Source organism: Diadema antillarum, unplaced genomic scaffold (assembly GCF_040938485.1).
Source record: "Diadema antillarum isolate AM-2024a unplaced genomic scaffold, OU_Dant_1.0 seq00001438_RagTag, whole genome shotgun sequence".
Lineage (NCBI taxonomy): Eukaryota > Metazoa > Echinodermata > Echinoidea > Diadematoida > Diadematidae > Diadema > Diadema antillarum.
This window is the reverse complement of record NW_027272188.1, coordinates 1265318-1278798: the sequence shown is the minus strand read 5'-3', so window position 1 is coordinate 1278798 and position 13481 is coordinate 1265318. Positions and strand designations below refer to the sequence as shown.

General features: G+C 37.7%; 1 protein-coding gene across 1 annotated transcript in view; it reads right to left on the bottom strand.

Annotated features, from left to right (window-relative positions):
- Positions 1 to 13481, bottom strand: part of LOC139709485 (uncharacterized) — a 175074-nt gene that overhangs the window by 103144 nt on the left and 58449 nt on the right. Inside the window, exons 5-6 of the mRNA XM_071621445.1 lie at positions 12187 to 12292; positions 11200 to 11294 (exon numbers count right to left, since the gene is read on the bottom strand). Coding sequence (XP_071477546.1) covers positions 11200 to 11294; positions 12187 to 12292 — 201 coding nt within the window. The remainder of the gene's footprint in view (positions 1 to 11199; positions 11295 to 12186; positions 12293 to 13481) is intronic.

Genomic DNA, 13481 nt, shown 5'->3' with positions numbered 1-13481 from the left:
TGATTGCTGATGAAGTAATAACTTGACAGGAAGGTTCAGTCTGGGGTAACTTTGTGAGTAAAAGAAAGTGTGGGGGAGGGGGGTGGGGCTGGATGATTGCTTGCTTGCTTGTGTTTCTAAACTTGGTGCACCTCCAGAGACTAAATAGGATGGGGAAACTCCTCAAGACGACTTTGACTCACCGCCGTCTGTCACGACAAATTACCCCTTCAAGTCTTTGTGGAAATGGGTTGGCGTTTCTTCAAGACGTTTCACTGCCCCGGCTATACATACAACTACATGCATGAATATGAGGCTCATGATAACGTAGTAACGCTCAAGCTCATGCGAGGCAATCTGTCAATTTTTCCCATTTCTACGAGTTGACTATTTGCAGACATTGCGATAGGACTCAAAATGACGTTAGAGGTGTGGTCTACTGAACTACAACATCACAGCATTTGTAAATATTACTTTATATACAACAATGACATCACACACAATTAATACTCAAAACTGACTTGATGTCACCTAATTGTTGCCATGGTTACTTCAATCGTTGCACATTTGTTAGTGTTGTAAGTCACACTTGTTCATGCAGTTGTTCCTTTAACTATTAAACAAAACCCCAATAAGGTGTTGGTCTTAATCTTCTCTGTAACCAACAACTGGTCCATGGCGTCTGTACAAAACTGTAGTAGACCTGTCTTTCCAAGATCACACTATTGGTCTTGGAACTTCAATGATATCAAACAGAAGAGACTGAAAGTATAGCCAGGGAAGATTTAAAGAATATTCATTCATATCTGCAGGCAAAATTGCAACTAAAAATAGGCATTTAGACCAAACTTGACCTGACATACACTCTTGACCTGACATACACATTATCCAAGGAAAGAAATGAATTATAAACTGAAAATAGTTCCTACACAGCTGTCAAAAGATACTTGACAAATCCATTGGAGAGTTTGGGGGGGGGGGGGGGTTCTTATCCTTTTATTCATTTTCGCCAGTCTACACAATCTTTAACATATGAGGATTGGTATAAGCATCAGAAAAAGAAAAATGTAATTTCTCTCTGCATATGATCACAATACCAAAATCAAAATCACTCTTGTACGCAAATGGATTATAGATTCACATCGCATGACTATGAGGAAAAATATATATAGTTTAAAAGATTACAAAAGCTAAGCGAAACTGGACTCTATGATCTGTTATGTCCATTATTGTTGGCATTTCATTAGGATAGAGTGTTCCACTATCATTTCAAGAAAACCATCCGGGTCATATGACTTTGACAAGTGCCTACAGTTGTTTGTGGGTTATTAAGAATTCTTTTTTTCTCTCAAAATATTTCTATCTGTCTGTCTCTTCTTATTTATCTCTTTCTGTGTTTATCCAATCTTCTTTAGGCAGGGCAGCCCTCTCAGTTTGCCAACTGGTCTACCAAGGGGCCCTGCATACATCTAACGACCACAGAGTATGCAACATTGCAAAGATAAATCCCCGAAATTGCATAAAAACTAGAAACATGATACATAGTACAACAATAACTATAAAAAGAGAGAAGATTCATTGGGTAAAATGATACACTGTGTAAATCAAATATCATTTACACACTGGAAACATAAGACACATTATGTGCATAACATTTACGAGTAAAGAAGTAAAATACCGATAGAATAAGTTAAACTAAAGAGGAGTTCTAAAATTGCACTTAAAGTTACATGCTTAGTCAGATGTTAATAATTCACATTTTCTATAAATAAGACTTAAACTTCACATTTTCTATAAACACGCCTACTAAAAGTTATGTCTGGAATTTTGTTTGATACACATTCCACAGCCCCTTTTATCAATCCAGAAAATTATGTGCTGCTCTTCCTGAATCAAAAAGTATGTGAGAAAAGTTTTAGCCAAGTAATTATCACAGTCACATGACAAGGAGTGCTATTTTGAGGACCCTATGGGAAGTTGCATGAATTCAAGTTTTGCTCACATTCTTGATGTTTGTCAGATTTCCCTTTAAAAAGTTTCCTCATCTCCTACTCTGCTTTAAGCAGTTAAATTCAAAAATAGCTAGCCCTTCAACTGTCCAAAGTTGGTACGCCCATTTTCTTGATTATGTACACAATGCCTGTTGTTGTTGTTGTTTTGTTTTGTAAATGATTTCGTTAATCAATTACCGTACTAACCCTACAATGACTATGACATCTTAACAAAGTGGTCACAGCTGTATTTAATACATCTTATTCCATGCTCCTCATTTTATAAGATATCAACTGCATATATGCCTAAAATTAGTAATTGCATATATGCCTAAAATTAGTTTGACATGCTACAGCAGGCAGCAGATATATAGTGAAAGTTATGTATTTTTGTCATAATCTGTCATTCTTAAAAGCATTTGGTCATGATTTTTTTTTAAATAACTTTACATATTCAGATATGATTTCCCACTGCAAAAGACAAAGAATATTGCACAACTCCAGCACACAAGTTTAAAGATACCCCTCAGGTACCTTAGTGAAAATATCAGCCTATTTTTGGAGTTCCACTTTTGCGCAGTCTTAAGGGCAGATTCTATGAAATAGGGCATCATTTTATATAGCACGATGACAACATACAAGTTCATTAATAGAAGCCTTCATTTCCAAACCAGATCTGGTTATTTTTAGTATACATGCTCTTTGACAGTTTGTACACCAGATCCCCTGTCATATGGCTGTTTGCAAAAATAATTCATAGATCCAAAAAATAATGCCTACTAAAATCTCCCGTTGACATTACTATACCGTCTGCTGAGAATGACAAGGGCATTAAGACGCCTCACACGTTATGGCTTTAGTGGAAACTTAACGCCCTTATCGTTCTCAATTGATAACACTGACTCCAGTACATAATTTCAATCTGGGAACAATAAGGCAGTCACATCCAAATGACAGACTCGACTCACAAACTTTTAGAATGCCATTTTAACATTGCTGGGTTGTTGTTGCTTTTTTAGAATTAAAAAAAAAACAACAACAACAAGGGCCCAGTTTAACGGTAAAATTGACTTTAAACACATAGGACATGGAATGTATTACAAACAACTGGACCAAAGTATGCCTGCACATGTAAATATACCTAAAGGAAGCAGATGTGGTATGTATTGCATCTACAGGAAAGTACCTCATTTTAGACACAACAGGTGAATTTCCAGTTTGAGCCAGTGCACTGCACAAACTCAGAGGCTGCCAACATTTCCACATAAAAATAAAGGAAAGATCTGGAGAGCAACCTGGGAGATACTTTTAATAGGCTCCACATGCATCTCAATGAGGAAAAATAGTTTCCACATAGGAGAGATTTTTGCATGCTTTTGTCAGGACAAGAAGAATGATCTAATTTGGTAATTTTTCAGGGGGCTTTCTGAAGAATTAGGGAGACTTGGCTAAGTGTAGAACTCTGACATATCTTATCTTGAAAGTGCTGTTAAAGAGGAAATCCACCCCCAAAATGAATAAATTCTAAAAGAAAGAGAGAAAATTCCCTACAGCATATATTCCCATAACAAAATATATCAGAGTTAACATTTGCTCTTTTTGTATTTTGAGTGGTTTAAAGTTTTATACCATACTGCCGAAATGTGAGATTTTTGTCATTTCTAAAAATGAAATGAATATGAAATTGTGAGAGCAAGACATCATCAACTTGCTGATTTAAATATTCATAACGACTGGTCAATAAGTGTTTTCCAAAAAAAATTCTGAAATTTCAAAATGTTGTAACTTCCTTATTTCTTATGAAATCTTGATCATATTTGCACTGTTCTGCAGGTTTTTTTTTTCTTTGTTATGTAATTGATAAAATTTTGGAGAGGGTTTCTTCTTTAAGACATTCTACAGAGCCATGAAATTAGGAAATAACGGACAACTTCTCCAGCCATTTAGTGCACTGAAAAACCAGAAACTTTCAAATGCATGAAACTTTCCCAAATTTTGGAAGGGGTCAAGATTTGTGAAAGTAAAATGCATGCCACAGTTCATGTCTACACAATACATTGGATGTATGTGGCAATTCGCGATCGTTTCATGCCATGATTTAATGTTTCTGGTTTTTGATATACTATGCATCATTTCACATGATCTCAGCACTGCCTTGATGTTGAACAGTGGAAGAATGTTCCTGATCATATCACACTTGAACTGTTTCACACTCTATCTGTTGTTCAACTCTTGATAAAATGATGACATAAGACTACAACCAGTCACTGCCACACTACATCAACTCTGCACCCCCCCCCCCCCCTCATCTTGGCAGAGCTACACAGCAGATACATGTACATGAAACTAAAAGTGCTCTGACTCACTGCAAGATGAATGGCACAGTACTGTGACTCTCCTCATGAGAATGAACGTAAGCTACTCCATTGTAAAGCTCCATGTTACTCCCTAACTATGGGGAATCCGATCCAGTGGTGAGCAAGATGGTTACACATCCAAATCTCAGAGCACATAAAAGATTATAACAAAATAATAACAAATCTAATGCTTAGATTATCATTACATAATCTCTAGTATCACAAGCTTTTCTCTGAAAACGTGTGAATCTTGTCTTTTCCAATACAAAAAAAAAAAACTTTTAAAAAGCCGAGTTCCTAGATATGGCTGTCCTATCATTAGCACCATTATACTTAATCATGCTGATATTATATCTTTATCTGTCACCTTAAAATGACACAGAACATTTTCATCTATTTCAAATTTTACTCCATCAAAAACAATCACAAAAGTGCTTGAAAGAAGAATAATCATCAATAATACCATCACTTTTATGATAATCATGATCACTGTGCAAGAGATGAGGCATAAATCTAAGCTCTATTATTTTCTAGTTTCCTCAAGGCAAACTGTTGATTGATGCCAAGGTCTGAACCAATCAATATACTATGGACAAGATGACAAACTGCTGTATGGTGTATCAAAGGACACGTTATGAGTAATCTCTCATTTCCATGTGAAAGCATGCAAACATTCAGTAAATTCAGCAGAAAAAAACAAACAAACATTCAGTAAATTCAGCAGAAAAAAAAACAAACAAACATTATTGCAAAATAGGCAGGTGAGACTTCACACTATCTGCTTACTAAAGCAACGGTGCATTTGTAGTGCACTACTGGCAGCAACCATCAAGCATTAGCTGTAGAGAAGCACCCTTAGTAAATTGGCACTGAATCGCATACTGTAAAACATGATATATTCGCGGCATGAATTGTTCGCGAATTGGAGCCGACGGCCTTATTTGCGAACTGCTACTAGCATTCAATGCATGTAATGTAGACAAGGACTTTCGCGTGCATTTTAATTTCGCGAATCTTGGCGCTCGCGAAATTCGCGAAAGTAAAATGCACGCGAAAATTCCGAGGTGCCAGTGCCAGCACCCTCAGTAGATGATTGATGGTCTAGGAACACCCTTCACAGATCAATGGTGGCCTCAGAACACCTTCAGTAGATTGGAGGTTTACAGATGGTACCACACATAATGTTTCTGTGGCCATCCAAAAAACAATTCATTGTCTTCTTTGTTCCGTTACAGTAGCCCTCAATCCAGGAACATACAGGTCCTTTCATGGCCAGTCAAATTTCTATTGGTACAGAAGATATTTAATCCGATTACATTATGATGATCATCCATGGACTGTTGACCTTAAATACCACTATTGAGATCACATCAGAGATCTACCCTACTCTAACTCCTTCTATTGCTCACTAGGGACATCCTGGTCCAACTGTTTTAATCTACCTGAACTACTCGAGCAGATCTTTCATGTTTGCCATCATCATAATTTGACTGATTCCATTGATGTACGGGGTGGGGAAAAAAATTCTACCTGGTACTTTAAATTTTGAACCATGCTGTAGACTCAAGACCCATGGCAACACATATATGGCGAGACCAATCCACATAGACATACAGCGTAGTATCTCCTACACTTTTCAGGATGTGTAGCTTCGGTTTGTTTGACGAGGAAACGCACAGGTACTGCTTAACTGATTATTTCCTTCCACAAATTACGTGAACCTGTAGTCCACCACTACCCCTGATAACAACCAGAGTCCCCTGGCTGCTTGACTCCTTGTTTTGACCTCATACAGTCTATTTACGTGGAGGGCATAGTGGATATTAAATGACTATATCAGGATTTATCATTCTGATCAATTCAGGCTGAAATGTTCCACCTAGAAGATTCAGCCATTCCGACAGAAATTACTCTTTTGTTGAATTTCAACAGCATGTGACAGCCCAACAGTTTTTCAGCAGTCTGGTTCCATTTATTTTTCTCTCAACAAAGCTTGACATCAGTAAGAATGAAAAGACTGAGAATGTTTGTAATGATCAATATGTTCATAATACCATTCCAGAGGACAAGGACACTATCTTTATTCAGGAGTCATTTTCCACATCAAATGATATCAGTGATGGAATTACTCCTTTTTGACCTAATTAACAGGGGAAAGATATTCTATGAGTTCAATCTCAAGTTCAAATATCCCATCATAATCATATCATCTAGTTGGAAAGGTGCTTTATAAAGGATTGCTTCTTGCTTGATTTGCTAACAATGTCTTTACTCATATTTATTTGCCCTCTTATTCAAAACAATGGCTTCAGGAGGCGACTATTTTTTAACCTAAAGTAAAATTTTGCGAGCGATAAGTTAGGAAGGAAACAGTGATATTTCTCAATAAAGACAATTCTTCAAGGCTCTAAACTTTGAATTAATTCAATTGAAATGATCACAGTGGTTGTCCTAAATTTCTTAGGCTTTTTTCCCCTAACTTTTTCCCTCTCACTCCCCTTACACACATACCCTTGCCGGAAGACACATCAATATTCCATAACGCCAGATTAGGACTAAAAAAACTGACTGAAACCTGCACACCACTTCCTGTTATGTTGAATGCAGCAAAACAGAGCCCACTTTTACCCCCTCTCAACCCTACATCATCTGGCGATGACAACATAATACCAACTGTCCCTCCCGGTTTTGCACACTGTCAGGTGCCATTTCGAGAGCTGTCAATTTGTGCGGGTGGCAAGCCACTCAGCACAACCTGACACCACATGTCCTGCTACGACTACTACAGTCGCAAGTGCTTAACTCATCCAATCCCGGGGTGATTCTGTTGCTAAAATTATCGTGTGATGTTCGTTATTCCACAGGATAATTCGTTCGAAAGTGATGTAAGGTTCATTTATCCTGAAGGTTTGTTAATCCCAAAATTGAAATAATAATTCTTACATGAATCTCAACAGCTTCTGAAAGATAAGATTGGTCCAGGTGAGGACAGCTTGACCTAAGAAAAGTATGATAACCTGCAAACTGGAACTTAGAAGTGGGAGCTACTTCTCAACTGGATATTAGGGAGTTTTAGATTTTGACGCGCGGACGTTTGAGCCGACGCTTGCACTGGACGTTCTCCTCTCCCTGCGTCGTGTGGAAAAGTAGCTTTAGATTACGCTGGGACGCAACGTATAAAAAATAAAATCGCGCCCCCATATGATCAGTGCATGAAGAAGCTCTCTACGTTGCAAACTGTGCAGATGTGAAAATAGCCCAGTACGCGTAGTGAAAAACTCAGGCGACGCAAGCTAAAATTAGATTGACTTTATGCGCACTACTGCGTACGCTCAGAACATGTTTTTTTCCTTTGAACGTCCGCGCGTCTAAAATCTAAAGCTCCCTAATGAGGTCAACCGAAGAACCCAGATAACCCGAAGAGTTATGAACTCCCCCTGAATCCTACTAGACCCTGCCACGCTGATATTGACACAGTGTCTGGTCACTTGGATGCTGTTGTTCTGGCAATTGGACACCTTCCTCAGATCTGGCTTCAGAGGACTACATTGAATTATGTGACAAGGAGAAAACAGTAAGGGGTGGAGAGAGGAGACAAGATACTACGCTAGTGAGAAAGAGTGAGAAGAAAGGGTAGAAGGTCCATTCTTACTCTGACAAGTTACAGAGATTTGAATTGGAAATAAAATGATGATTTCTTTCTTATTTTGTCTTTTTTCCCTCAGACTGGAGAAGCATAAAATGAACTTGCAAAACTAGCACATGCATGTGACTTCCTGAATATGTCCTTGGGTGCAGACAGAGTATGTGGCTTGCCGGATGAATTGGAAGATGATAGACCATTTTTACTTTGAAGATCATGTATGCCATACATTTAGTGCCTTTAGATAGAGAATCCCAATCATGACCTGGGTACACACAAACCTGGGCAAGGGAGGAAAAAGGAGAGAAAGTTAAGGTTGGGGTTGGGGTGCCAGAGAAGGGAGAGAGAGGGGGTAGACAAGGGGGAGAGAGATGCTCATCTGGGCTAGGGCCAGCAAAAAGAAAATGAATGACATCCTTCACTTGAGGATAGATCCATTGAATTAGGAGGGGGACTGAGGGGGATTAGCTGGAGGCAAGAGGGAGGTATGAGGGAGGAGACAGGAGGACCTGAGTCCTGGAGAGGTCATCGCATGGCTTGTGGTGTGACTTGGCAAGAACTGGACGGAGGCGACAGATCCCTCGGAACTAAAAGCTACACCATGTAGGACATCACGGTCGTGCACACAAGTTTGAACTAACACTGCTGATGAGCTTGGCTATGATCTCATGTTGAAATATTCCACTCCGGGACGAGGAGAGAATGAATTGAAAGAAGCGAAGACAGACAGAGAAAGGGAGGGAGAATGGAATGATGGATGAAGACAGATATTGGCACGGTAAACAAAATTTGATGAACGTTTTCAAAAGAGACAGGACTATGCCATAATATCCATATTGAATACTGCTTCAAACTGCTTTTCTACCACTGGGTATTATTATGAGCAATATTTCTTCATACGGGCGAAAAGTTTTATCACTCGAAAACAGGCCATGACTCACAACAAATGTGCATTCTAACACATTACAAACCTATTCATAGCAGTGCTGTCATAGCAGTTTTAGCAGTGCTGCTAAATCATTGCATAAAAATTAGTAAATAATCATCAAATGAACAAATACAAATTATATGACTCAAGTTGTAGGATGCATTACTCTACATACATATTTTCAATTGAACATGCAATTTCTGTCAAGAAAAAAACATCATTAAGTCACAGACATTATTGGAAAGAATGCACCCAAACTATATTCAATATAAGGAATATTATACTGATGAGTGTCAAAAAGATGCATCATGAAGTAAAATCAAATATTGCACAGTCTACTTGTACTTCTCTTCTTCAGTATCTATGGATATAGCATCCACCATTTGAACAAAATATATGAAATCATGTAGTCGGCAGAACCAGCAATATATGAGGCACCAAATTTCTGCAAGATCAAAATTCACTCTACACTGAAATCCCTCGCTGGAATCAATATTGCCTGGCCCCCGGGGGAAGACTTTTAAGGCATAATAATGTCCTACTCTCATTTTCATGTAGCATCCTGAACGAGCAAGTCATGAGGAAGCAAATCACTGTTTACCGCTTCAAATATGGAGCACAATTTTCATCTGTCCCACGACTGCTGTCGATCTAATTTGGTCTTATCATACATATACAGTAATACCGAGCATGTGAATTAATAAACAGGGCTAGGAACGCATGTGCCATAACATCAAGTACAATCTGTATATCAGAGATCACTGGCAAAATATTTTCAGCGATGTTTTCTCGTTTCAACTCTCTTCAATATCCCATTTCCATCAAGCCACCATTATTTCAAGCACAGGCTTATGATGTGCAGTCTACTGCATTTTTCCCTTCATGAATATTCCTTGTATTTGACATCGATTAGTTGCCATTGGTATCAAATTGCACAATCTGTTTACCACTCAGCATTGTGTTCTGTTGTCAGTAATGTTGAAAAATAATTATCAATGACAGTATTTTGTGATGGAATGCTGAAAAATGCAGATATAAAACCAAACCAAAACAAAACAAAACAAACCAGACTTGCAAATGCTTTGCACACTACAGAAACATTGCAAATTAATCCAACGTATTCTACCAAACTTGGACATTAGCCTTTTTCCAGTCAGCTTATCACATACAATGTACCACAGAAGAAGGATATTTTCCTGGGATGTTTTTGTGTCCTGTCATGAATGGATAACCTCAAATGTATTCACATCTAATCAGGAGGTTAACCTGGCTCATTAGAACCTGGCTCGGAAGAAAGTATCTTCTGAGGCACTCAGTCACAGAAGGACATGGGTTCAAAGCCCCTGTAGCACCTGCTGTAGTCAGTGTCTTCTCCGAGGATCCCTTCTCCTTTGATCACAAGGACAATCTCTCTCAAAGAAATAATTAGGACTCATCTAGTTTTCTGATGCAGAATTACATTGTAGGCAATGATCTTGTGAAGACAGGAATTATGTTGAGGCCAAGAATCTGCAACACTTCTCACAGGGAAAGTGATCTAGATTTGTAATAGAGGCACAACCAAAGTTCCAAAAGCAGCAATACCCACACAGACACAGACACAGACACACTGGTACACACACACACAAACACACACACCCACACACAAACACAAACACAACCCACAATCCTTCCCATATCTTGAGGACTGATGGAGATATTCAAACCTGAAGAATTATCTTGAAATTGCAAATATCTCATTTCCTTTCCAGTACAGCTGCAGCATTTTTTTGAGAAACTGTCAGCCAAAGACCAAAGATGAATGATTTCATGACAATAACACAAATATCAAAAATTTGTGCATTACATTCATTATATTTGTCTTCTCTAATCAATGAAGCAAACATTACATCAATAACGACTACAGACAAGACATTTATCCATTAACTTCTGCTGACAACACTGATCACATCCAACAAATGTAACAAAAAAAATACAATCTAAATTGCCCTATAACAAATTGTTCATTTTCTGAGTGTACTGAATTCAATGAGCCTCACAGAAAATCATTTTGAAGCATTTTACGAACCGACAGGTACGATAAAAGCATCTTGGCTTATGGATGCTAAAGGGATTGGGGCTTGCGGATGCTAAATTAAACAGAACAGCAGGAAAATGAGCTGATGGATCAAGGATGACTGACCGAAACTTAGTGGCAGGTCAAATTAGAAGAGGGGTGGAGCATGCACATCATGCAAAGCAAAGATAACAGGATGATTTTTTTTTTTTTTTTTTGCGAAAAAAAGCAAGAAATCTGCTTACCTGTGAATCCAAAAGGGAATAGAGCCATTGGATCGTCTTGTTGTGCTCGATGACTCCGTTCATCCCGTCCATGTAGAGCATGATCTGACCAATGGCTGGGAAAACAAGACACCATAATAATGATAATAATAATAATAATAATAATAATGATAATGATAATAATAATAATGATAATAATAATGATAATAATAATAATGATAATAATAATAATAATGATAATAATGATAATAATAATAATACTAATACTAATAATAATAATAATAATAATAATAATAATAATAATAATAATAATAATGATAATAATAATAATGATAATAATAATAATAATAATGATAATAATAATAATCATAATAATAATAATAATAATAATAATAATAATAATAATAATAATAATTATGATAATAATAAACATATCTTTTTTTATTTTGATATGATCATATACAAAACAGATCAAAGTCTCCACGAACCAATACAACCCAAAAGTGGTAATTCAACATTTACAGGACCAGTTTGTGGTCACTGCCTTTTGTTCTTATGATTTAAGTTTCCATCTCAGATAGTGCTGGCTGAATGTAAAATATGAGTTAGTATTTAAATAAATAAATATCATAAAATAATAAAATACATATTTCAATGCAAATTGATTTATGGATCTTTCTTTTTTAATTTTTGATTAACTGTGCTAAGTGCTTTGGATAGTCAAGAAAATTGGCCAAAGTTGCTTTTCAATTCGAAAGCAAAGAACACAATTCAGAAGAAGCCATGGGGGATGGGGATGGGAGGTGGGGTGGCTCTGTAGCATCCTGCACAAAAGGAGGCAAAATGCACATTTGCTTCTTTCTTTCTTTCTTTGTTTTTGTTTTTGTTTTTTGTTTTGTTTTGTTTTGTTTTTGTTTTGTTTTTTTGTTTTGTTTTGTTTTCTTTTGTTTTTGTTTTTTGTTTGTTTGTTTGTTTGTTTTTTTTTTTGGGGGGGGGGGGTTGTCTTACCTCTGAGTATGTAGTTCTGATAGTTCTGGTCGGCATCCATGCCAAGCTGGATGAGGCAGTCCAGGCCATCAGAGCTGACAAACTCATGCACCAAGTCCTTGTCATCCTGGAAAAAAAAATCCACAACAAAGAGGAATATAATTGATAAAGACTCCATCAGTTTACAGCATTCCTGTGTCACTTTCTTTCTCTTGCTCTCTCACCTATCATATATGCAATATGGCTGTTTCATTTCAGTTCATGAAAGCCACAAAATTTTTAAAGTACTTAACATGATTACAGTATCATTCTATTCATCCTATCATGATCCACTTCCCTATTGACCGATTCGGGTTCGTTGAGGGCAGCAGACATTTCATGACACTGGGCGCAGCCATAGTGGGTGTCTCAGCCGACCCCCCCTGCTCTCCCCCACCCCGGGCAACATGTTTATCACGCACTTGTAACAAAGGTTCGCGCAATAAGCAAGCATTCGCGCACTCAGTACGAGACGCCCATTGGCTAAAGCAGTTTTTCATTCTGCGCGTGTGCTAATGTAAGGAGAGGGGTGGGGAGTGGGAAGGGGGGGTCGGCTGAGACACCGAGTAATGGCGCTGCCCATGCCAAAAGTACACATAGCGTGTCACAGAATCGGTCAATACCATAGTCCAGATATTCTGTCCCAGCAATGTGAAACAAGCTTGTGAAACACATTACATGCTTAAAGAATAATCATCACAATGTCTAAATCTGATCCACTGGTTGTAATATTAGAATCATTCAGTAGCAAGGAGGAACATACATACATAATAAAACATCTTGTTTCTTACCTCAGTAGAGATCTTCTTACTCATAATATTCTGGGTGTTTGCTTTTTTGTGTGTCTCTTTCAGAGTATTGTGTAGACATTCATGTTGCTTTATATGGTGTTCTGTGTACACAATGCAACTTTTGAAACATTACTTGCAAATATCATGAGCTTTCTTATGCCCACTATCCATGGATGTGGTTTGATCTTTAAAACAGGGAAATACAAACCACACTATATTGTATAGAACACTTTAACTGCCAACCTGTGACCCTTTCAAACCCGCTGTGGTATTTCATCATATTTTGTTTTTACCAAAGGACAGAATCACACCTTGCATCTCACTGAAAACATTAAAAGTGCAAGGTAACGCCCTAAATGCTCACTTCAATGTGCATGTGCTGAGACTTACATTTAGTTGTTCTGTTTACACTCGTTTTTGCCAAAGTGGGCTAGCCCCACCGATAGTACGGTACTATCTGGCCCTGCAAAATAGCAGGAGTTAGCA